At 43.1% G+C, this 26,690-nt stretch overlaps 1 protein-coding gene across 9 annotated transcripts in view; it reads left to right on the forward strand.

The window, feature by feature from the left end:
* The window catches only part of EPHA6 (EPH receptor A6), a 750,202-nt gene that overhangs the window by 627,625 nt on the left and 95,887 nt on the right, over nt 1–26,690 (forward strand). For 7 of the 9 annotated variants that reach the window (XM_053308757.1, XM_053308759.1, XM_053308758.1 and 4 more), the window contains one exon: nt 10,679–10,888. In XM_053308757.1, coding sequence (XP_053164732.1) covers nt 10,679–10,888 — 210 coding nt within the window. Of the gene's footprint in view, nt 1–10,678; nt 10,889–21,486; nt 21,697–26,690 lie in introns of those variants that run through there. The other 2 variants (XM_053308761.1, XM_053308762.1) reach the window with 2 other exon arrangements.

Raw genomic sequence — 26,690 nt, forward strand, 5'->3', positions numbered from 1 at the left:
CACATTCCTATATGTATGTGTAACATGATGTCTGAATAATCGAGCCCCTATGGTGCTCTGTAGAACAATTTATTTATTATTTATGTATTTATTAATTTATTCAATTTCTATACCGCCCTTCCAAAAATGGCTCACGGTTGATGGCTCACACAGAGAAATAATAAATAAATAAGATGGATCCCTGTCCCCAAAGGGCTCACAATCTAAAAAGAAACATAAGAGAGACACCAGCAACAGTCACGGGAAGTACTGTACTGGGGGTGGATAGGGCCAGTTACTCTCCCCCTGCTAAAGAAAGAGAATCACCACGTTAAAAGTTGCCTCTTTGCCAAGTTAGCAGGTGTTATCAATGCTATTTAGTTTTTTGTACTCTTTCTCCCCACGTTATACTGTCACCTGGCATGAATTATATGCCATAGCACACTTTAATACCCATCCAGCCAGTTCCAGCCCATCAAACATATATTGTAAACTGTTAGGTTCTTCATATGCACACATGCATCCATTTTGTTGTCCCAGGCAGGGGTCAAAACCTCTTTGGATTGGAGGTCTGGCTGCATTTGGCTTGATGGGTTACATGTTGTGCAGGCCTAGTTTATATTGTCTTTAACTCAACTGAGTAGTTCTGAATGTTCTGGAAAGAATACATTCTCTACTCTCAGTGCTGTTATACTGAGCAGGGTATTGATTTTTCTTTTATTTAATGGCCAATCCAGGCTGTAGGCCTGATTGAATCTGTGGAGTCTTGAAATTAAACTATGAAACAAAAGTTATTTGTCTGTCTGTCTGTCTATCTATCTACACACACACACACACACAACAGCACCTCACCTCTTTTAACTGAACTGTATTTGAGGAATTTGGCCTACCTTTGTTTCATCAATTATTATTTAATTCTAATCTATCTAACACTTGGTTATGGAGAGAGAGGGAACACATTTTTGGTTGTTATTTCCTCAGTAAATAGCTCTTAATCTTGAGTGATCCAAGTATTGAAACCAAAATATAGGAAACATGAGTATCAGTCTAAAGAAGCAGGGGTAAATGGAAGTACACAAACATGATTAAGCTCTATTCTCTGGAGGGCTTCTAACTGTTCAAATGCAGAAATGCTAATATTAATTACCATAAGCCCTATTATGTTCATGTTCACTGTTATAACATCTGAGAGAACTATTTTGGGCTCTCTCTTGGGCTTCCTCATGCAGAGACAGCCCTGTTGACATACAGAGAAATGTGGATTGGCTGACATGAGGCACCGTGTTATGGAGCCGTAATGCTGTACCTGGGACTGCTGCGAACTTCTAAGCAGCCCCGACGCTGCTCTGAATGAGTGGTTTCACAAGCAGTGCTACCACAGTTTCCCCCTTGGTTGTGAATGGGGAAACCAACCTGTAGTAGCACTCCTTGCACAATTGCTTTTTCAGAGTAGCATCACAGCTCCTTAGGAATCCACAGCAGCCCTGAGGTGCAGTGCTGCAGCTCCACAACAATAAGCATCATGTCAGCCACTGTTTATTAGAGGCAGAGATGCAGCTGTTTCTATTAACATATGTGTGGTACTGCACAAGCCTGGAACATGGCCTTAGTAGATGGTACTGGCTCTCATTATACTGGCTATGCTTGAATCAAGGTAGCCCTTTCCATGGAGCCGTAGCTCAGTGGGAGCGCATTTGCTTTGCATGCATAGGCTCAGTACCTGGCATCTCCAGGTAGGGCATAGAGAGATTCCTGTCTGAATCCCTGAAGACAGCAATACTGAGCAAGATGGATCAATGGCCTGACTTATTATATGGCAGCATCCTATTCCCATGCCAGGCAGGCAACATGACAAGCAATAACAAAAAGAGAGGAGACAACAGCAAAAGGAAGTAAGAAAATTCAGTGACATATTCAGATTGCTGGGAAGATTATCTGTTTCACCCAAAACACTGCAATAAAACATGCCTGTACCTGACATTTTGAGCAATGAAGCTCTTTCTCAGAGGTAGTAATATGTATTCTGTGTTCTAGTGTCTAATATTCTTCTCTTTGTGGATCTTTCTAGCACCTTGGGGTTATCTTTGTTTTTTCTTGGTAACATGAGAAGCCTAAGTGAATAGGGAGAAACCCACACTGTGGCTTCTCCCATTCCAGCATCACCCTTCTGGAAGCTGAAGTCACACTAGCATTGGAAGTAGCCAAAGCATGGAAGTGTGAGCTCTGTAAGATATTCCCCTCAGGGGATGGAGCCGCTCAGGGGATGGAGCCGCTCTGGGAAGAGCAGAAGGTTCCAAGTTCCCTCCCTGGCTTCTCCAAGATAGGACAAGATTTTTTTTATTGAACCAACAAACTACCAAAGCATACAGTAAGTTGCCAAAGCACAATTATATACAAAGTGGTTGTTTGTACATGATATATCTACAAAGATTTACACACAAGGATTTGGAAACCCACAAGGTTATGAAATATATGGAGGTAGTACTGTAACTCGGGGGGTGGGGGATTTCAAGGCACATCAGGTAATCGGGGGGGGGGGTTACGTCTGACGTCCATTTCCACAATTTGCCCCATTGCTGTTTAGAAGAGATACTCTTGTCTTTTTGCACATAACCATACAAACTTTTCCAGAAGAGATTTACTGTCTCTGCCAGTCTGTGAAGACAACACTGAGCTAGATAGACCAATGGTCTGACTCAGTATATGGCAGCTTCCTATGTTTCTGTGGAACCTTCCCACATGGTCCAAGAGCTACAGCAGCTCATACACCTCCAATGTGCTGTGAAAAGTATCTTGAAGCTATTCTACAGATTACTCAGAATGAGGCAGTAGAATTCTGGACTGTACCACTGCAGAAAATAGGAGAGAGGGATGATATTCTGCAATGCTTATGCACATAAAGAGCTTCCTGAATATACAGAACCATAAAACAAGGAGGGTCTGCTAAAGCTTTCTCCCAAATGTGCAGGTTTCCTCATTATGCCTAATGTTGCTCTTAATTTGTTATGGCAGCCTACCAAGGTTTCCAATAAACATCATGAAAAACACCATGAATTAACAGTCTCAAATGTATCGTATGCAAATACGTCAACTCAGCTATTATGTTTGTGTCCAAAAAAGAGTTTAGTGCAGATTAAGAATCGTATGGCCTATTTTAAGAACCATGCCTTTATATACCAGAAATGTTAGTCTCTAAGAACTCCTCTCCCTTCCCTTGATTCTCTCATAACAGTTAGAAGGAGTGCATAGGTAAAGTAATGTATAGCTTGCTGAAATCTGAATGCTGTGCAGAACTGATTCTCTTTTATTTCTCCAAAATAAAAATTTGAGGTGAGATTTGTAGCTTTCACTCAGACATTGTTTTTCTTTTCTTTTTTCTTTGTAAAATGGTTGCATCTCTGACTCTTTAAAAGCAAAACTGGTGCAGAATGGAAAACTTCCACTGGAGAGACTTTATTTATTGCCTGCAATATTCCGCCTGCAGTGTTCTGTAACTGGACTGGAATATTTCTTGAGTCAGATTTTTCAAACAGCATCAGATGCTGAATATAAACAATTTCTTTCATTTGTGTTAGATGGACAGCATAAATGTGCAACCACCCAGGCATTAGATATACCTTTGGCTGTCAAGGATACTTTATTTGGCAAAGCTATTAAAGGCTGTTTAGAATTTGATGGAACAGTGCTTTGGATATATTCACTGTGGTATGAATTGTTGGCAAGGCTGATAAACAACCTCAGCAGCCAACTGGGAATTGTATCAACAGTACTTCTTATTTTAACCCCCGAGAGTCAGAACTAAGCCCTAGATAACAACCTCACATCTCTTAGGCACTTGATAGAAACAATTTTGTATCCTCTTGAGACAGATAGATAAAACAATAAAGGAGAGAAACTTGCCAGAGGATATCTGTATACAAGGATGTCAAAATATGTATCTGTTCTGAGTGTATTTGCATAGACATTCAAGTATATTAACAAAAGCTGTTAAGCATAGCACAGGATAAGTTCTAACAGAATCACAGTTTAAATGATTTGAAGACTGAAGGAAATCCTGGTTCATGCCTGGAAAAAAGAGTCTTTTTGCCTGTAGCTGAAGCCTGATAGGTCTGTGGTTTGTAGGGTGCTAACCCTCCAGGAAAGGCCTGGCGTCTCCAGAAATTGACATAAATGTCCAGGAGATCATTGAAAGCAATCCTAGAATTTGAATGACAATGTTGTGGAAAATAGAGGTGGGCGGGGTGGAATTGAGGGGGAAATCTGCAGAAATAACGTGTCAGAATTGGCAATGCTAGTGGTTTGTATATTTCTGAAGCGATTTAAATAACAGAAATCAGGACTGTGTCTGTACTGCATTTCCCCAGAAGTGCAGAAAGAATGCAAAATTGTGTCATTGAGTGCCAAATTCAGCTTCTTGAGAAACTCAGCTTTCTTAATTTCTTTTTTAAAAAGCAACTTTCTAGTATCTACGGCTGCAGAGATATGCTCAAAAGTATATATGCAAGGCCTGCTAAAATCTCAGAAGCCACAAGTGTTGCTAATATGAAGATGTCCAGTGACTGGATGACACGTTTTAGTGCCCATCTTTCCTTGCACATCCTCATGACTTGCAAAACTAGAATAAATTATGCAAAGTTGTAAATTACAAAATGAATTATGCAAAATAAGAGTAAATTGTGAACATGTGCATAATTTATACAGATTGCAGAATTCAGCTTTTATGCGAAGTTTTATTCTTCTTTTTTAGCACACACAGAGCTTTGGCTGAAAATCCAAATTGCCCTGTAGATACGTTGGCACAGTAAGACTGGCCATTTGGGAAGATATTAAAAATGATGCTAGAATGGAACCCTGCTGCAGAACAGTGTTTTGAGGCCTGCTGGAATTCCTTTGCATCACATTTAGAACTGTTCCCTTCTCAGCAATAAGTCCATAGCTGGCTATTCTCAATGTGTTTAAGAATACGGAACCTTTTCTTTCTCTCTTCTTTCTTGATTGTAGTTACCAGAGTTTGTTCTGAAGTCAACACTAGTATTTTTTTAAAAAAAGTCACTGGTAAGGATGTACTCTGTATGCCTAGCTTAAGGCCACACGACATGTTATGTGCAAATGCATGTCACTGCAGCCCCATGGCCCTTTTTAAACTGAAAAGCCACTTTGGGAGTAACATAAGAAACTGAGAGCAGAGAACTGGCAGGAAGGAAAAGGTATTTAGACTTTCCCCCACCAAATCTTGTTTCCCCACTCTACTCCAGCAGCTTTTGCTACTCATAGGGTGTCAATGTGCATTAAGACAAATTGCAGTGCAATCCTAGGCGTGTTTACTCAGAAGTAATGAACCACCGAGTCCCCTAGTAAATCAGCAGCCTTAGTAGTCTTCCTCAGACTTCAGCAAAACTGCTACTGTTTTTGATAATTATTCTTACCTGGTAGGGAATTGATTACAAATACTAATTTGCCACATAACCTGAGGAGCAGTGTGGAATGTAAAACTCAAGACAAAATAATTGTGGTGTTTGGGGAAACAGCATCATTTAAAGCAGAGACAGAGCTACCATTGTGTGGCCTTGTGCAAATAATATGGGCCTCCAAGGGCCCATCCAGGGAGGTGGACTAACAGGGGAAGATGCCACAGTGACAGAACCTGTCATTCACTGCTTCCGTGGCTGCCTCACCAGCTCGCTCTGCCATTTGCTGCCTGCCACCTCCACTGTGCCCCCTCTTCTTACCTTCCTCCCACTCCTGGTCTCCATGGCCTGACTAAACCCTGCAGGCACTGGTATCATTATATTGCACCGCAGTGGACTGGCTTCCCTTTGCTGGCTCCGGTGACTGTGGTGGTTAGTGGGGCCGTGGAGGCTAGCAGAAGTTGTGAATGAGACAGGGAGCTGCAGTGGTGGGTCTCTCCCCTGCCCCCCGCCCAAAAAATTTGGACACGGGCTACCACCAACGTTACTATGCCAATGATTGAAAGATAAGAATTACTAAGAAGTCAGTGTTGAGAAGCTTTGCAGAATATGTAAGTGATTAAAGAGAAGGTTGGAAGGGATAGGCCAGGAAAAAATGGAATTTCTTCAAAATGTGGCTGTAATATGAAATTATGTGGAAAGCCAAGTGTGGGAGAAGCAAAGGCAGCATTTGAAAAAAGAACATATAGTTTAAGGACAGTAGGATCATATTATTTACTGTATATAGGTAGGTGTGAAACTCTGAAATGTAATGCATTACATTTAATGCATTTTTTAAATGTAGTGTAATAGTAATAGCAAATATAGGGTTTAGGTTGCAAAAGACAAATGACAAAAGACAAAAGAATGGCAGGACAGTTAAAAAAACACCTAAGAAAATAACTAAGATCTGGCTACCTAACTAGTGCTTAGGGAACAGAGACCAAGGCTATATTTATATGTAACTTAGAACCGAGGGTCCAATGGACCTGTGGTTCCACCACCCACAGTGCACTTAGCTGTCTGCATTCAGACAAAAATGGACAGGAACCAAATTGCAACCAGGGAGAATGCAGAGAGGAGGGGAAACTGTGTGGGCTTCCTTCTTTCATGAAGGACAGCCCTGACAGCCAATCACAGCCAGAGAGAGGGAGGAGCTTCTGCCCTCAACTCTGGTTAAAGTGAGCACAGCCTGCAGCTCAGCATTCAGATGTAATGCTGGTGGCTGCAAACCTCAGGTAGGAGCAGTGAAACTCACTACAACCCTAGGCTTCAAACTGGAGTTTGCAAAGGGAAACCTTGGGTTGCTTTTCTCACAGGACTGGGGTTTCACGAATTTGGACATACCAGAAAGTCACCCTCAGGCTCCTTCACCTCTGGTTTCCTGTTATATGCAAATGCAGCTCAATTGAAGTAGAACTGTGCCATCTAAGTCACTAACTATTTCATCTAACAAAGATAAGGCTCCAGCTGTCAACTATCCCCTGACTGCTGTGGCTGCTTGACTCTTCCCTCATTTATGATAAGGGAAACAACATGCTGGTACTGTGTCAGGCTGCTGGTGAAAGCAGCAATTCTTCCCATTGTGCACAGAGGAGGGAGTGAAAGGGGGTGATCCTCAAGCCCCCCAACAAACCATGATTTAGTGTTACATCTTAAATGGGCTAAGTCTAAGAAGTGTAAGTGCATAAATGTTATATTCTCTCTCCTCCCTGCAAACATTTTTGTTTTGTTTTGTTTGTTTGTTTTTGCTGCCAGAAATATGTCCTTGATTATCATGCAGCCCTCAGGGACATTTCTGGTAGCCCAAAGGACTTGTCCAAAGAGGATCGAAAAGCAAAAAAACCCCTCCTCATTCCTCTCCCCCTGCACAGGGCTGTGAAACAAGCCTTCAGCACAGCTAGGCTCCAGTCTCTCTGCAAGGGCATGAGCCTTTCTTCTGCCCCCATACTGCTATGCAGCATGTACATCATAATATAAACAAAAAGACAATCTAAGATCAAAATGTAGTGACACAGAAATTAAATCACCTCCAAAAAAACCTGTTAGAAATGTATTTCAAATCCTACAAATAACTATAGGCAAGATCTCACGTTCTGTGGAGATCAGGAAGAAAGTCTCTAAGAGTTTATCTCAAAAAACTGATGAGGTTTATGGGCAGCTGGTCACTTGACACATTTCAGGAAATTTTCATCAAGAACCAATTTTCACACAGAGCTTCAGCAATCCATATAATATAGTCCATAGATGATATATATATGCTTGGACAAGTACAATACAAATCTTGCCGCTTCCTAGTGCTGGCAAAACTGGACTGCTTCTCACTGGAATGTGTCACAAAGCACATTCTGTAATATTATAAAAGATAATGTTACACCATCTCTTTCTGTAACTTTAATACGAACAGTATGAAGTAGGGATGTGCACGAATGGATTTTGTGATTCATTTCAAGCTTGAAACAAATTGCAAAAACCTCAAATCAATACATTGAATCAGTGGCCAAAGCTCAAATTGATTTACACATCTCTAGTACATAAGAGCATAAGAACAGCCCTGCTGGATCAGGCCCAAGGCCCATCTAGTCCAGCATCCTGTTTCGCACAGTGGCCCACCAGATGCTGCTGGAAGCCACAGGCAGGAGTTGAGGGCATGCCCTCTCTCCTGCTGTTACTCCCCCGCAACTGGTACCCAGAGGCACCCCGCCCCCAAGGCTGGAGGTGGCCTACAGCCCTCCGACTAGTAGCCATTGATAGACCTCTCCTCCATGAAGTTATCCAAACCCCTCTTAAAGCCATCCAGGTTGTTGGCTATCACCACATCTTATGGCAGAGAATTCCACAAGCTGATTATGTGTTGTGTGAAAAAGTACTTCCGTTTGCTGGTCCTAGATTTCCTGGCAATCAATTATGATTTATGATTTAACTTAAGTGGCCTTCATAATGTTCCATAATATTGTGAATTTTGTATGTAAAATAAACAACAGCTCTTTCAGTGTGATAATTTATTAACAAAACAATTTCTTATATTTGCTTAAACATTTTTAAAATCATGATTTAATTTCTAGTATTGTTTATATTAAAGGCAATCTTTGGCCAATATTTAACCATAAATGGAATAGTAATTTGAGGACCTAATAATACTGATGTTTTTCCTCTTCGAGTTATCTTTCCATCATTATTTCCATGGAAACTTCTTATATAGGTAACCTTAGAGAAGAGTATGCCCATTGTCCCTCACCCCAGTTTCTTACAGATTCACTTTTACTTAAAGATTATTGTCACAGAAAAAGAGAAGACTTCTATTTTTCATTCATGTGTTTTGACAGTCTTATATGACAGACATAGTAATTTATTTCTAAGAACTTGGTTGTATAACAGATTTTAAATGCTGATAAGATTGCTTTAGGATTGGTTGATAGAAACTGAGCTGTAAACATTGTGGATTGATCAACTGCTTTATTCAAGAAGGATGAAGTCTTAACACTAGTGTGCAGGGGCTGAGGAAGTTGCATGGCTTGACAGGAAATACACCACATTTGACTGATGTGGTGGTCTACATGCAGAGCATGTACATGCCCTCTAGATTAATGTGTGAGCTAGAACTAGTTTTCCCCAATGAGCATTAACTAGCTCCTTCTGTCACTCTGACACAAACAAGTACTCCTTGAGCCCTTTCTCATGATCGGGAGAAAGGCCTCAAAAGGGACGAGGGGAGGAAGCCTCAGAATGCTTACCTCCACCAGAGATGATCTCCCTGACATTCCTGGGAGGCGGATTGCCCCCCTCTCAGACGACTGTAGGCTGCTCCCAGCATCATGGAGGTTTGGGGGCCAGGATGCCCCTGGAACTCCCGTAATGTGTGGTGCATTATGGGGAGCCTCCTGATGCAGGCTAGGAGGCTACTCATGTGTAGGTGCCGCACAGCCTTGTGTGACACCAACACACCATCAGTTAGCCAGGGGTAAGAGCACACTCATGCCCTTAAACTTGGCTAACAGCCAGAGCTCTGTACAGGTTTGCTGCCGCATTACCACTGGGAGCCACGCTGCTCTCAGTGGCTCACGTGCACAGCAAAGACCAGGATTGGCTGCCTAAGACAGGTCTTTGTTGCACATGTGAACTTGTATTGTTTGTTTATATAAGAATTCATGTCAGTTCCATGCTGTATAGCTTTTTCAAACAATTGTAAGACCAATCTGTTAGTTCCTTCTCTATGCTCATCATGCCTTTCTAACAAGAGGGGCTGCAAAAGTACATACTAGGGCTGGTCAGATATATTATCTGGGAACAGTAGAGTCTATTGTCTTTTATGCCAGTGAGTCCCCCTTCCACAAGCTACTGTCTGATCATTTCTCATCCACCCCAAGCTCACACAGGGCACACTCCGCCACCTCTGCTGTATTAGCCAAAGGAGCAATGCAGGGTAAAGGAACCTCTCCAATTTCCAGTCTCAGCATGGGCCTTTGTGTGAAATTGGATTGTTCCACTCATGGTCACACACATAAATTGAAGGACAGAGAAAAGCAGATGCTAGAGAAATGTCAAGCCTACATCCTTATGTGCATAAGGCATTCTGTTCCAGATGACCATTGGAGTGACTGAAGTGATCCATTGGAGTGATAGAAACATTGAAGAACCCAACATGTTTTTGAGTGGAGGGAGGAGAGTCCATAAAAAGAGCAAAGGTGACATACAGTAATGGGCAAGGATTTCAATGTGCAATGAAAGGGAAAATACCCCCCCCCCCGACGGCTAACTTGGAAAGAAGGCACCTTTTAATGTGGTGATTCTCTTTATTTAGCAGGGTGAGAGTAACTGGCCCTATCCACCCCCAACACAGTACCTCCAGTGACTCTTGCTGGTGTCTGTCTTATGTTTCTTTTTAGACTGTGAGCCCTTTGGGGACAGAGATCCATCTTATTTATTCATTATTTCTCTGTGTAAATCACCCTGAGCCATTTTTGGAAGGGCGATCTAGAAATCAGTCAATCAAAATAAGACAATTGGTAAAATTGTCTTTACAATTTATTACATAATTGGTAAATGTCAAAGAAATATTGTCAGAGTGCCAAACTATAGGAGGCCAAAAAGCAGTGGGAACACCACAGGGATTTGCCTGGATTAGGAAGGTGTGGTTGAGCTACATATAGTTAAGCATACTTTTAAAAACTGTAAATTGAAGTAACTTGAATTAGATCAACAAAACTTGGAAACGGAGATCTACTCAAGCTGACACTCTACTTTCCTTGCAGAAACACGATGGCCACTTCACAGTCATCCAACTGGTTGGAATGTTACGTGGAATTGCATCTGGCATGAAATATCTCTCAGATATGGGCTATGTACATCGAGACTTGGCAGCTCGGAATATTTTGGTCAACAGTAACCTCATGTGTAAAGTCTCTGATTTTGGATTATCACGGGTATTAGAGGATGATCCTGAAGCAGCTTATACAACAAGTGTAAGTTTATTTTCTCTAATATGAAAAGGGTATTGATTTGGGAATAGGTATTTGCAGAAATAAACCAATAAAAAGGAAGACACCATGATACTGTGTGGCTACAGCTTATCAGCAATATAGTTGTCACATGACTTTGTACAGGTATTAGGGTGGCATGCCAGACCTGTCTGTGGAGGACTGCCCATACTGCTCCTGCCACAAATGTCTCCCACCCTCTTACTGAATCTAGGCTGCCTAAGAGCTCCAGACAACCTAACAGCTAAGCAGGCCCAAGACAAACTGCAGGGCCAATCAGGAGCTGCTCAGCTGTGGCCCATCCCATGGAGGGGGGGGCGGGGTCCAGAGCAAATGTATGCATGTGCAGGGATCCAGCCATGAGCCTCGTGGTGAGGGACATAGTCATTCTGCCTCCTTTGCTGTGCCCCTTCATCAGGTTCTCAGAGCCCAGCACAGAGTCTCTTCACTAGGTGGAAAGATTGCAAGAGAGAAAGCAAGCCCTCCATCTAGTCAACTGGCTGCAAGCCGAGCTGAGAGAGTGTGAGGAAGGACACTGGCTGGGCCAGCCTCTCCTCCCTCAGCCCTACGGGTGCCTATGTCCCTGCCAATTTTACCCATATCGTAGCTGGGCCACCCTCTCCTTCCTTACCTGCTGCATGCTGGTCTTGTCCCCAGCCACACAGCACTGTCTTAACTTCTAGGCAGGCTGCGCTGAGACATTAAAGTACAGCTCCACTATGGCTGGAGAGGGAGGACTCACTCACCTGCTGGTGCTCTCCACTTTAACACTCCTTTGCAGCCTGCTAGGATGTAAAGCAGAGTTGCATGAAAGGGAAGAGATGGAGAATCAGCTACCTTGGCGGAGGGCGCAGCCATGGGTCTCCAGATTGGACGGGGTTCTGGGAAGCCACCCCAATTTGCCCTAAAGGACGAATCAGGCTGGTGATTGGCCCAGCTGGTGATTGGCCCCATCCTGTGCCAAAAGACTGGATTCCTCCTTGCAAGTCCCCATTTACAAATGGTCAGCATCTTTACCAACTGCCTGGTTGCCTCAGTCTCCCTGAACCCCTTGCTAAATACTGTTTATTGAGCTAATGCCAAATACTATTTATTTAGCTAAAGCTAAATACTGGCATATCATTTTATTTCCCCCACTAAGTTATGACAAATAAAATCAACTCTAAAAAATGTACCCCAAGTGGGACAGAAACAGCCGTGCTTATCAGCCATAGCAGAAGTTTTTTATTTTAAAAAAAAAAAAACCCTCTTGCCCCCCATAAAGTATCACTGTTCTCAACCTGGGGAACTTCCAGACGAAAAGGTCGTGGGTGGGTGAGCCTAGTTGTGCTTGTTCCTGCCCAACCCTCTCACCCACACAGCTGACAGGCTGAATATATAGGTCAGCTTCCTGCTTTTCATCCACACCTCCAATTCTCACAAGAAGTTGGCCTAATGTGGCCAATCCAATTAGTCTGCTCTTCTCGGTCCACTCTGCAAAAAAACCAACAACAACAACAACAACCCTCCCTGCAATATTCAGATGAGACAGCGCCTTCTTCATCTTTTTTCTTTTTTCCCCCTTTTATACTCATTTTCCCCTTATTTACTGGTATGTGGATAACTGTTGGGTTGGCTGGCTGGTTTTTGTATTAGCTATCTTTGTGTCTTGGATATCTTTGCCATAAAATTTGATGTTTCAAATGCCATCTTCCTTTTTGAGTAAGTTGCATTCAAAGTAACTACTTTTCTATCGAAGAAACTACATTTCTGTCTTCATTTTTGTGGACCGCAGTTCCCAGTCACCTGAATTTATGTGTAGGTTTGAGAATTTTATTTCATTTTTGAACTGAATAAACCTATTGTCTTGATATTATTACTTCATGTCCCACAGTCAGTATAATAACATAACAGTGAAAATCTTGTATTTCTATTCTTTAGGCATGGTTAGTTTTATTTCAGAGATATTTTGAATCTGGAAATTTGGAATGACCTGAGCATGATGATGTTCATGAATATGTATCCCAGCTCAATGTTTTCCTTCAGTTCACCTTGGTTCTGTTTGTTTAATTACCACCCAGTAACTTATGTAATGACATTTTAATTCATTTTTTAAATAAGGCGGCACACTGTTCTGCAGAAAATTGATCTTGGCCACAGATACACATAAAAATTTTATGGAAATGCACTTTAGCATTACCCAAATCCTTGCAACAGAGTTTATAACAAAGATCTATTTTCATAACTGCTCTGTTTATGGTAATTCCATTTGTTCCATTAGGATTGAAGCACAGAGAATAGTGAAGCCTCACAACTTCTGGTGTTACACATGCTTACTTTCAGTGGATTTTACTCATGTGCCACTTAATTCAGGAGAGCAGATAAGTGCCCTGATCCAGTGATTTCATATGATCATGTGAACTTGGTGCTCTCAATTTATCTCCCAAACCTGGAAGGGCTTTCCTGTTAGGGATGTGCACCAAGTGTTTCATGCACATTTGGGGCAGCGGAGAGCAGGCACTTTAATAGGAGGAGGGCAGGTCTTACCTTCCATCCCCTCACCAGAGAGCTAGGGATGTGTGAACCTGCTTGAGATCGACCTCGAGCCGAACACCCCGGGCCAGCTTGGAGCCTGTATGAGTTTCAAAAAAAAAAATTAAAAACACACCGTTGGGTCCGTACTACCGGGGGGCGGGGTTTGCCGCAATGGGGGGGGGGTCTCTAAAGCGACAGCCTCCCCACAGTCTTTAGGGGGTTGGTTTGGCCCATTTTCAGGCCTTTCTGGCCCTTTCCCGGCTTGCGGTGGTCATTTTGAAGGCTGCCATACATGCATATAAGCTATTTGTGTGCCCAGGCCCCAAAATAGGTTAAACTGGCCCTGTAAAGACCAGAGGAGGCTGGCAGGGGAGGGGGAAGCTTTAGAGACACTCCCCGTGGCTGCAGCAACACACACACATACAGGCGCATCCTCTACTTCCGGGTACTTCCTGTAAACATAGCAAAGGGGGCAGCAGGGAGGTATGCTGCTGCCCCATGGGATGTTTAAGGAACCGAGCACCGACAGGGGAAATAGCAAGGGGGAAGTGCATCCTCCCCACCCTTAAAGCTGCACACACACCCTGTTGTCGAACCAGCAGAATCAGCTGTCGTTCAAACTGGTTCGGAGGCCCATAAAGGGCCTCCGAACTGGTTCCATGTGCATCCCTACCTTCAGGTTCTGGAAGCTTTATGAGCAGAGGGAGAGCTGTGGGGACAGAGACAGCTGCTGAAGTGAACTATTGGTCCAGCAGGGTGTGAGTGTCAGGAGGCAACTTATATAGGCTGTTGCTCTAAAGCTGTGTATTCCTTATTAATACAGGCAGCTGTGCTTGGACTCTTTGATTCTGATGAGTCCCTTTACACTCGAGTAAACCCTTCTGTGATAGGGCCTGACCTAGCCACAAGCCAAGCACTCTTCTGCTGCTTTTGCAGTTCTGCCCTGGCTTTTCAGCAGCCACTGGTGTGGCTGCTGGCCCTTATTTATTTATTATTATTTATTTACTTATTTGATTTATATACTGCCCTTCCAAAATGGCTCAGGGCAGTTTACAACAGGATAAAAACAATTATAACCAGTTAACAATTAAAAGCAAATCTATAAAAACAGAATAAAACCAATTAAACATTCAAATAGCTAAAAACCCTAGAAAACCAGGGCAACTATTTAAAACAATTTAAAACAGCTTATAGCAGTTTAGAAACCCTGGAAGGCCAGACCAAACAAACAGGTCTTAAGGGCTCTCCTGAAAGACAGGAATGAAGTCAAATTACGGATCTCTGCCTGTAGTGCATTCCATAGCCCAGGAGCAGCTACAGAGAAGGCCCGCCTCTGAGTTGCCACCGGACAAACCGGTGGTAACTGGAGACGGACCTCCTCAGATGACCTTAACGTGCGGTGGGGATCATGCCGAAGAAGGCACTCTCTAAGATAACTCGGACCTAAGCCGTTCAGGGCTTTAAAGGTGATAACCAGCACTTTGTATTTTGCCCAGAAACATATTGGTAGCCAGTGTAACTGTTTCAAGACAGGCATAATATGGTCTCTCCAGGTTGCCCCAGAGACCAATCTGGCTGCCGCATTTTTAACTAACTGAAGTTTCCGAACTACATACAAAGGCAGCCCCACATAGAGGGCATTGCAATAGTCAAGCTGAGAAGTTACCAGCTGATGCACCACTGTTTTGAGGTCATTCTCTTGAAGGAATTGGTGCAGCTGTCAAATCAGCCAAAGCTGATAGAAAGCACTCCTGGCCATGGCCTCCACCTGAGATACCAGGGTGAGGCCTGGGTCTGGGAGTACTCCCAACCTCTGTACCTGCTCCTTCCGGGGGATTGTAACCCCATCCAGAACAGGAAGACCTAACTCACCCCTCAGATTCTGAGCTCCCACAATGAGCACCTCCATCTTGCTTGGATTCAGCTTCAATTTGTTCTCCAGCCCATTACTGCCTGTAGGCAGGCATTTCAAGAATGAGTGCCATTTCTTGAAGATGAAAAGGAGAAGTAGATTTGGGTGTCATCAGCATACTGATAACACCCAGCACCAAATCTCCTGATGACCTCACCCAGCGGTCTCATCTAGATATTGAAAAGCATTGGAGCCCTTGGGGACTCCATATAACAGCTTCTGTTTTGAGGAGCAACTGTCACTAAGCTCCACCATCTGGAATCATCCCGAGAGATAGGAACAGAATGACTGCAAAGCAGTGCCCTCTATCCCCAGCTCCCCCAGGCTATCCAGTAGGATACCATGGTCGATGGTATCGAACGCCACCAAGAGATCCAGAAGAACCACCAGAGTCACACTCCCTCTGTCAGTTCCCCAGTAAAAGTCTTCAATCAGGGCAACAAAGGCTGTCTCAACCCCATAGCCAGCTCTAAAGCCAATTTGACATGGGTCTAGATCATCAGTTTCCTCTCAAACTGTCTGGAGCTGGTTGGCCACTACCCTCTCAATCACTTTGCCCAACCAAAGGAGATTGGAGATTGGCCTGTAACTATCCATTGCTAAGGGGTCCAGGGAAGGCTTCTTAAAGAGTGGTCTAACCATTGCCTCCTTCAGATAAAGAGGCACCCTCCCTCAGCGATGCATTTATGATATTAACTAGGCAGGGCTGGACTGGGGGCACTGAGAGGACGGTGGAATGTATGTGGGGAGGGCACCAGGTTTTGAGCAGAATTGATAATTAAGTGTGGGAGTATTCACTGCTGCCAAGTATGGCACAGTGCAGGGGTGCCCCCACGGATGGGGCACACTGGGAATATGCCCTGTTGCCCTGTGGGCCAGTCTGAGCCTGTAACTAAGACACCTCCAACAATCTCCCTGCAAGACAGAAGCAGCCAGGTCGGGCAAGGATCCAGAGAACAGGTGGTAGGCCACACCGCCCCAAGCAGCTTGTCCGTATCCTCGGGAGTCAGGAGAGTTTGCCTTGCTAATTTGGCAAAGAGGCACCCTAACCCCAGTGACTGTTGCTGGTGTCTATCTTACATTTCTTTTTAGATTTTGAGCCCTTTGGGGACAGGGATTCATCTTATTTATTTATTATTATTATTTATTTATTATTATTATGATAGATAGATAGATAGATAGATAGATAGATAGATAGATAGATAGATAGATAGATAGAAACTGATCCAATCTAATACTGCAAGAGGGATTGTTCAACACCTCCTCCATAGACTTTGCAGAAATAGTGGAGTCCAAGTCAGCCCGAATACAGGAGATCTTGTTCACAAAGAACCCATTCAAAGTGTCACAGCAGAATGACCCTGGGGACTGATTTGAAGTAGAAGGAGCAGAGATTAAACTCCTCACAACCCAGGATAACTCTGCTGAGCGTGAACCTGCAGTCACAATGCACACAAACCAAAATCTCTTTTTCGCTGCATGCACCGCCATCGCATAAGTCTTCAAATGGATCACATGCTACATCCTGTCAGATTCCAGCCGAGTTCTCCTTCACTTGCGCTCTAATCGCCTACCTTATTTCATGGCTCTTATTATGCTGAGCCCGGAGCCAGCCCCTTGGAGTATCCTGTTGACATCAGTTTTCCTGCTTTCATCCCAAGGGTCTGAGAGGTGTTGAGGGCTGGAGATTCCCCCACCCTGAGGTGTGCAAAAGGTTTGAATTTGAACTGGCTCGACACTGAACATGCCAAGTTCAAGGGTTTTTCATCGAGCTAGCCTTGAACTGAACCTGCCCCTGTTTGGCTCAATCTCAAGCCAAACATCCCCGGCCAGTTTGGGGGTTCTACTTAAAATAATAATAATTTAACTGAAACTCACCGCCTTCGGGGGCACTGCCGTGGCTGCGGGGGCTCTCCGGAGAGTCTCACTCCCCCTCCAGCCTTCCCCAGGGTCATTTACAGCCCAGTTCGTGTAGTTTTCAGCACGTTCTGGGCCTCTGTGTAGTTGTGGTGGCCATTTTGGAGGCCGCCACACATGTGTAATGGGCCTCTCCTTGACCGGGTCATGACTGCAACCAGGTCCATCAGCTCAGTTAGAGATTCTGTTGGGCAACAGGGTGATCAGTACACCACCAGAGGTCCCAGTCTATCCTTGGTCTCTATGCTTAAGTACACACATTCAGTATAGGCCTATTCCCTGACAATGATCCTGATGGTGTTGTGGCTGTGATCTTGTAAACCACACCACCTCCTCATCTACATCCTCTCACCTGCTCCACCACAAAGTATCCCACCAGGACAAGGTGAAACCAGACCAGTCCCACCTCTAGCCTCTCCAAACAAGGTCTCTGTAATGCATACCAGATCGGCTCTTTCATCCACAATCAGGTCATGAATGATCTCAAATTTATTTATATTTTATTTATAATGACATGTCTATTTTATGAGCAGGAAAGAAATCTTATAGGGATGTTCAAGCTGGCTCGCTTTGAGCTGGGATCACTATCAAGCCAGCGCAGTTTGGGTGGTCCTAGTTTGAAGCATATACCCCCCCCAAAGGGGGTGCTGGTTCAGATTCTAAACAGACCAACCACCGGTTCAAAGCACTGGCTCATGGACCGGCTCAGGGGGTATACTTGTAAAGGGGAATCCAGCGAGGATTCCCTTTTACAAGTAAAGGGCATTCTCAGTAAATGTGGGGTGGGAGGGTGGGAGAAAGGCTTCCTTTTACCTTTAAAATGCAGGCTCCGGGATGGCAGGATGGTGGCAGCAGTGGTGGGGGCTCCTCTAATCCTCCTACTGGCCTCTCAAATGACATCCCAGGCTGGCTGCGGCCCAGTTCAGGCCTCTGTTCATGCATGGAGGCCATTTATGTCACCACTGTTATAAATTCCACCATTGATGTAAATTGATTTTAAAACAAAATTCCCCTTTACAAGTATATACCCTGAGCCAGTCCACAAGTCGGGTCGGCCCGGTTCGGTGTTTGAACTGGACCAGACCCAGTTTAGCTGAACCTAAGCCCAGACTAGGCCAGGTTGGTCGAATCCAGTCCAGATTTGAACCAAGCCTGACAAACGGCTTGCATACTCCTAAACTCTTAACAGAACGAAAAATAATGAAGAAGTTAATGAAGGAAAAGAATGCAGTATTGATTGGCCTTCTCTGGCTACCACTTGGCTCCTCTGGACAATTGCATCTTCCAGACTGAGCAAAGACATTCAAGTATATTGAGTCAATGCTTTATATACAACTCTAGTATATTCACTAAGGTGTTTGCTTTCTAAAATCCAAACTATCAGGGTGCCTTTTCGTTATTTCTTAAACTTCCATAGACCACTGTAAATAATTCCTTTCGTATGTTGTTTATAATAAGAACGTTGTCCTCCTGTCTATTTATCCTATTTCTTTAGAACCCAGAATGTGTTCATGCGCCTAATATTTCTGTAGAAATAAGAGATAATTCTCTGCTGGATGTCACTGAAGGCAAGGCTTGTAGCAACCTATAATTTTAAAACAAAAAAGAAAGAATTACAACCTAGTAACATTTTACCTGTGGCATTTGTGTGTCAGGAATGGATAAGGAAACATCCAAGATAACAGAAGGGCCTGGATTTTTTTCTTCATCAAAACAATATTTTAGTTTATACTGAATGTTGCCAGGACAACAGCTATAAACACAATGACATATCTATTTTATGAGCAGGAAGGAGCTCTTATCAGTACAAAAAAGAGTACAAGCTCTTGAACCTTTCTTGGTTTATCAAAACTTCTAGGAAGTAGATTAATTTCCTCTGTCACCGTGTTTTGATACATCCACAAAGAATAAGATGAATAGAGGAATGGTTCATATAGTCACCAAACTGAGTATGCTCTTTGTGTAGTGGGAAAGCAAACATTTGTTTGTTTAACTTTTATTTAATTTGTATACCCATTTTTAGCCAGATCATTGTCTGAGCCTCCTACGGAACACGTGTTATTGATATACATGCATTTTTGAGCCTGATTCACATGATTCTTACCCGTGAAAAGAACTGAGAAGGAACCATAAATCAGGAGCATATGTGTATAACCGGTATCACATATTATATTGAATGTTCAGTGAGAGATTATACTGGCACAGTTTTGCCAGTATAGTTAAGATAAGGAGTGTTTTCAACATTCTGCTATCATAAGCCCTGAACATTCTGTTGCTTATAAAGTCAAAGGTTTCCACCGAATCGCTCTGAAATAGTTCACACATCAACCAGGTGGCAAGAGACACCTCGCACCTTGGAATTTGGTGCAAATCTGTTGCAAAATGGCTAAGATACGGCACTTTTAAGTTTTTAGCTCCTAACAAGAGGTTTCAAAGTTTGGGCAGCCTTTTTTCATCACAAATAATCTATATTTTAAAATGTTTTATGTCTTTTTAGCTTTCCCCCAAAATTCAGGTCCATACAGGACTAGTGCCTTTTGCTAGTTTGAAAAACATCAATCTAGTTATTTTTGAGTAATTACTGTTTGAAATCTCCATAACAGCAGGGAAAATAACTAAGGGAAAGTTAGCTAAGAGCATAACTCAGTCTGCCCACTGAGAATTCTGAAGCCAAAGTGGAAGGAACAAGTCATGGCAATTTCTAGCAAGTGATTTCCTGGTTCTGAACATAGGTGCCTGATAAGGACAGTCTATGACCGCTCTGGCACTTGTATAATTAAACAACCATTCCTCCCCCTCCCTTTCCTTTCATGGGAAAACAATGGAAAGATCCTTTTAAAAATGTGGCAGAAAACAATGTAAAAATCCTGTGAGGTAAACGCACCAGCACCCCACCCAGCATACAGATTATTCTTAAAGAATCTGACATTAGCAAAAACATCCCACAGGGCATAAGATCTGTTAGTATATTTAAAACAAGTTGTACTGGTAAGAACTAATCTGCCTACTTTACTTTCACTTTCCCTACAACTGGACTAAATTTGTCCCGAATCAGTTAGGCAGTCCACAAGTTAGCCCACTTGCACTTCAAACGTTCATGCATCCACCATCTTGAAGTTGGGTGGATGACATCATCACAAACTACGCTGTTGAGGTGTCCCTATGTGTCCCTACAACTATACTCAATTTGGTTCATATTGGTCCAGGCACTGCGTAGTTGATGTGGGGGTGGGGGGCACACACACACACACACACACACACACATAATGCCAGGTGGTCTCATAGGCCTACTGGAAAGTAGGCTAAGAAAAAAATGCCAATAATCCATCCTTTCCTACCCTTTAGAGAATACAGCAAGAAAGAGAGTGACTGACATAATGAGGAACATTACCCAAAGTTATCTTACCAAAATTAAAAGAACATGTTAAGGAATGCCTAATGTCCTTTTAATTTGAATGAGACTACTTTGAGTAAGACATTATCCTATGAGCCATTAACCATTAAGTGGAGGCCTGAGGCTTAAAGGGAAGACATCTACTCCATCTATGCTTAGAAGCTACGTCACCTGCGCAGAACTTTTAAAATATACTACTTTCGGAAAAGAAACAGACACTAATAAGGATCATTAATGTTGGAAGTAAAGGACTTTGCGCTGTCTCTTTGCCTCAGACAGTGGAGGACAGACTAGTAAGTCAGGGGGCTAGAAGGTCAAAGACATTTGGTCATCACTTCCTGCTGCTCTGATGCTATCCCTTTGAAATGTAGATTGCTAATCTTAGGGGATTCAACTTCCTTCTTCCTCCTCTCTCTTCCTACCTGGCTGTTGACCTTGCAACATGGCAAGTCTCTTGCCCTGCACCATATGTGCAGAGAAGATGGTGAATCCATCTGCATCCATTTAGATAGATAGATTAGAGATCCTAAATCCTCACTTTCCTATCTAGAATGGAGTTCCTTAATAAATACCTTTTATATTGATTTGAAACTAGCAATTGGCTCCAAGTTACTTTACTCTTAGCACACATGCATGCATAACTAAATCCGCTGTGTTTGTGCCTCTGTGCACTCTGCTATATTGAAAAAGGGATTCTCTCACCACAGAGAATTTCCAACAGGTTATGGGCTCCAGCCAGTTATGGGAGCAGTATTTTGAGCTGCGTGTGCTGCAACTAGATAGTTAGGTTTGTTCCAGGAGATCCATTGAGATCTAGCGTGGACACTTTGAATTGCTAATCTACAGCAACTGCCTTTTGGAGCCGGTGAGCATGGCTGCATACCTGGAGGGAAAACTCAGGCTTACCATCCTGGAAGCGGATAATTACTTGGAATGGAAGACTCGACTGAAGATTGCACTGAAAGCAGAGGGACTCCACCAAGTTACTGAGGAAGACCCGCCGCCAGATGGAACCTCGGATGCTGAGAAAAAGGAGAAGGAACTCTGGCTAATTAAGGACCGAAAATCACAAGCGATGATTGCAGCTTCCGTGAGTAAAACTTTCCTTTATGCTATTTGTGATCTTGGAACCTCAAAGGAGATGCTAAACAAGCTAGATTCTATGCATATGAGGAAAGGATGGGCATACACGTTTAATTTACGCCGAAAATTGCAAGATCTTCAATATAAAGATGGGGACTGTTTCTCTACTTTTATTGGGACTTTGGAAGATTTCTTTTTTCAATTTAGACAAGCAGGAGAGGAATTTACAGAGAGTCAAAAGCTGGAGACTCTGTTCTTGAGCTTGCCTGCTTCCTATAGCACTATAATTGGGCAATTGGAAACCCACACCAATCTAAACTTTGAAAAGGCTGTAGAAACATTGTCTTCGGAGGCAAACCGAAGAAACCTTTTAAACTCACGCTATGAAAGTGAACTGGCTAGCAACTTTGCTCTTAAAGCAACAATTGATCATTCCAGACGTAACCCGAGATGGGGAGGGAATGCTGGAGGAAATGCTGCAAGAGGGAACCGCATGGGCACCTCACATTTGCATACAAAGAGAGCCGATTACACCAGAGAAACTCAGCCCAGAGAGAGAGGTCACATGACCGCCAGTGCTGAAATGAGGTCAGCTGGAAACAAAGCCTTCAGGTGTTTCCTATGTAACGAATTTGGCCACCGGGTGGCGCATTGTCCCAAGAATCAGACCAGGAGGTCTGGGAATATCAGTCAAACAAAGGAGAATGAAAATAGAGATTCCAAGTATACAGACAGACATTTCAACAAGAACTATAGTGTTAATTTAATGAAAAATAATGAAAAGCTGATTTTAGATTCTGGGTCATCTGTCCATATTTCTAAAAATCTAAGTTTCTATACTGAACTGTTTGATATTCCTGAAGAGACTGTTTATTTGGGCAATAATACTACAATTAAAGCAAAGAAAAAGGGCGAAGGAATTTTATATTGCAAATTGCTGGATGGATCTGTTAAACCATTTTTTCTGAGAGATGTTTTGTATATCCCTGAATTCTCAAGCTCCTTGATTTCAATATCCAAGCTAGAGCAACAAGGCTGTGAATTGTATATTAAAAATGGACAATGTGTTGTTACCCAGAATGGAAAAGTTTGCCTTGTGGGCTCGGAATTTCAAGGTCTTTATCATGTGGAAGAGCAATTTACAGACAGAGAAAGACCAGCCCAGTCCAGACCTGAGGCATACCAGCCTAATGTAATGAACCTAGCCAAGTTGTGTCAGCATGGAAACTGCTTACAATTATGGCACAGAAGACTAGGACACAGAAGTTTTGAATCAATTCAAAACATGAAGGAACAGGGATTAGCTAATGGCATTGATTTTGTACCATGTGACACTGTAACTAACTGTGTTTCTTGTCTCGAGTTCAAAGCAGTAAACAAGCCATTCCCAAAGCAGAGTGAAAGGAAGACGAAAGGACCCTTGGATCTGATCCACAGTGACATATCTGGACCACTACCAGCAACCATAGGTAATCATAAATATTTTCTAACTATAACAGATGATTTCTCAAGATACACGTGTGTTTATTTACTGAAGGAAAAATCAGAGATGCTGGAGAAATTAAAACAATATGTGGCGATGGCAAGCAACAAATTTGGCTGGAAGCCAAAGATCCTGCGCACAGACAATGGAGGAGAATACATGTCCAATGCTACACAGCAGTTCTTGAGAGAACATGGAATCGTGCATCAAACTACGGTGCCTTACTGCCCGCCCCAAAATGGAATCGCAGAAAGAATGAACAGAACTCTACTGGACATGGTAAGATGCATGCTTGCTGACGCACACCTCCCACAGAAATTCTGGGGAGAAGGCATCATGACTCCTACATACATACACAACAGAATGAACACAAAACCTATTGAAACAACACCTTATGAACTTTGGCATGGTCATAAGCCGTCCCTGACGCACCTGCGTGTCTTTGGAAGCACGGCTTACTCATACATCCCAAAGGAAAAAAGGACTAAGTTAGGGCCTAGGGCCACAAAAGGGATTTTTGTAGGCTACGCAGCACAATCCAAAGCCTACAGAATTCTGGATCCTGACACCAACAGGATAACCATAAGCAGAGCAGTGTGTTTTGAAGAGGATGAAAGAGCTACACCTTCAGAGGGGGCCTACACTGAAGCAAGCAACCAGACCAAGCACCCTGATGACTGGATTATGCTTCCTGATCTCAGAGGAACTGAGGAGGAGGAGGAGACAGCAGATCCAGATCCAACCACACTTGACACAGAGACCCCCAGCGATCCACCAGACGCACCTGAGGTGATAGAAGAGACCACAGAGGGTGAGGTGAGGCGATCAACGCGCTCAAACAGAGGTGTTCCAGCTCCGAGGCTGTCCTACCTCGCAAGAACAGCGGAACAACCAGAACCTTCATCATGGGAGGAAATATCCCAGCTACCACAACCAGAAGCCCAGAAGTGGAAACAGGCTGCAATTGAAGAGCTTGAGGCTCTACAGAAAAACAAAACCTGGACTCTTACTAAGTTACCACAAGGAAGAAAAGTTATTGGCTGCAAATGGGTTTTCAAACTCAAACATGATGCTGATGGTGAGATTCAGCGCTACAAAGCCAGATTAGTAGCAAAAGGATATTCACAAAAATATGGAGAAGATTATGATGAAACCTTTGCACCAGTGGTTAAACATACCACAGTAAGGACTCTGTTAAGTATTGCTGCTAGCAAAGGAATGCATGTTGAGCACCTAGACGTGAAAACTGCATTCTTGCATGGTGAACTGGAAGAGGACATTTACATGCAACAACCACCAGGTTTCTTACAGGAAGGCAAAGAGGACTATGTATGCAAACTGCAAAAGAGCATTTATGGTTTAAAACAAGCTGCCAGAGCATGGAATATAAAACTGAATGATATGCTGCTTCAAGCAAACTTCAAAAGAAGTGAAGCTGATCCCTGCCTGTACACGAGATGCAGAGATGGGAAATGGACTTACATTTTGGCGTATGTTGATGATTTGATTTTTGCCTATGAAAATCCAGATGACAGCAAGGAAATAATGGATCATCTGAACAAAGAAGTGGAAGTCAAGCAACTTGGCAACATTGCACACTACTTGGGCATTCAAGTACAAAGAGAGAAAGATGGAAGTTTCCTGATCAACCAAGAACAGAAAATTAAAGACTTGATAAACTTGCTCAGACTGGAAAATGCAAATCCTACACCAACTCCAATGGAAGTGAACTACATAAAGCAAGAAGATCAAACTGAGCCACTATCTGACAACCATAGATATCGTGAAGCATTGGGTAAGCTTTTATACATTAGTACACTCACTAGGCCAGATATTAGTACAGCAGTTGGTTTACTTTGTAGAAAGACTGCATCACCAACAGTCAAGGACTGGAATGCAATGAAAAGACTTGTTAGGTACCTAAAGGGTACTGCACACTTTAAGCTCAAGCTGCCAGCTAATAGTGAACCAAAACTAGAAGCATACGTAGATGCAGACTGGGGTGGAGATATAACAGACAGGAAATCCACCAGTGGTCACATAATTTTCTATGGAGATGGAGCGATAAGCTGGTCAAGCAGAAAACAAGACATAGTAGCATCATCAACCACTGAAGCTGAATATGTATCAGCTGCACAGGGCTGTCACGAGATACAATGGCTGTGTCAACTACTGAAGGACCTAGGTACAGAGGTACCACAGCCCATACCAGTGTATGAAGACAACCAAAGCTGCATTCAACTCTCCAAACAAGAAGATGTAAAGAGGAGTACCAGACATATTGATGTGAAGTACCATGTAGTGAGAAGTCTGCAGAAAGATGGACTAATCAAGTTGCTCTACTGCCCGACAAATGAAATGCTTGCAGACTTACTCACTAAGCCACTACCAAGACCCTGCTTTGAAAAGCTGAGAGAGAAAATGAATATTGTGAACTGAGTCACGAGACAACGAGAGGGGGTGTTGGAAGTAAAGGACTTTGCGCTGTCTCTTTGCCTCAGACAGTGGAGGACAGACTAGTAAGTCAGGGGGCTAGAAGGTCAAAGACATTTGGTCATCACTTCCTGCTGCTCTGATGCTATCCCTTTGAAATGTAGATTGCTAATCTTAGGGGATTCAACTTCCTTCTTCCTCCTCTCTCTTCCTACCTGGCTGTTGACCTTGCAACATGGCAAGTCTCTTGCCCTGCACCATATGTGCAGAGAAGATGGTGAATCCATCTGCATCCATTTAGATAGATAGATTAGAGATCCTAAATCCTCACTTTCCTATCTAGAATGGAGTTCCTTAATAAATACCTTTTATATTGATTTGAAACTAGCAATTGGCTCCAAGTTACTTTACTCTTAGCACACATGCATGCATAACTAAATCCGCTGTGTTTGTGCCTCTGTGCACTCTGCTATATTGAAAAAGGGATTCTCTCACCACAGAGAATTTCCAACAATTAAAACATGCCACAACTTTATTAAAAGAGGAAGAGCTAAGGCCAGAAGAGCTCATATGCGCTCCTCAGAGCTCTACTGTAGCCAGAGAACAGACCCTGAAAAGGTAGCGAGAGGGCTGTTGCTAAATGCCTGTGTGTCCTGAGTGAAGGAAGGAGAAAAAGAAGATATAAGGCCTCCTATAAGTTTCCATCCCTTAAAAGAGTCGTGGTTTCAAGAATGGGGGGGGCTTTTGTTCTCTAGAAAGGAGGCTCATAAAGCCGAGTATGAGTTTGAGTTCACATGATTATATTAGTTGGTAGGTAATTTATAGAACTCCAATCAAAACAGAACTTTGAAGATTTTACCATTTGGATCCTGATCACTCTGTTGGGCTGAGAGGAGTGTTGCCAAGTGTGCAGACTTAAAATATCCCTTAATAACTATGTGTAGAAAAGGAGATGGGTGCTACTAAAATGAGGGTAGTATTCTGTGAAGGTCAGTTATGTGCCCAGCCCAGTTATTGAGGCCTACAATGCTATTAGTCTGGAGAGGCATGG

This window comes from Hemicordylus capensis, chromosome 3, assembly GCF_027244095.1.
Source record: "Hemicordylus capensis ecotype Gifberg chromosome 3, rHemCap1.1.pri, whole genome shotgun sequence".
Lineage (NCBI taxonomy): Eukaryota > Metazoa > Chordata > Lepidosauria > Squamata > Cordylidae > Hemicordylus > Hemicordylus capensis.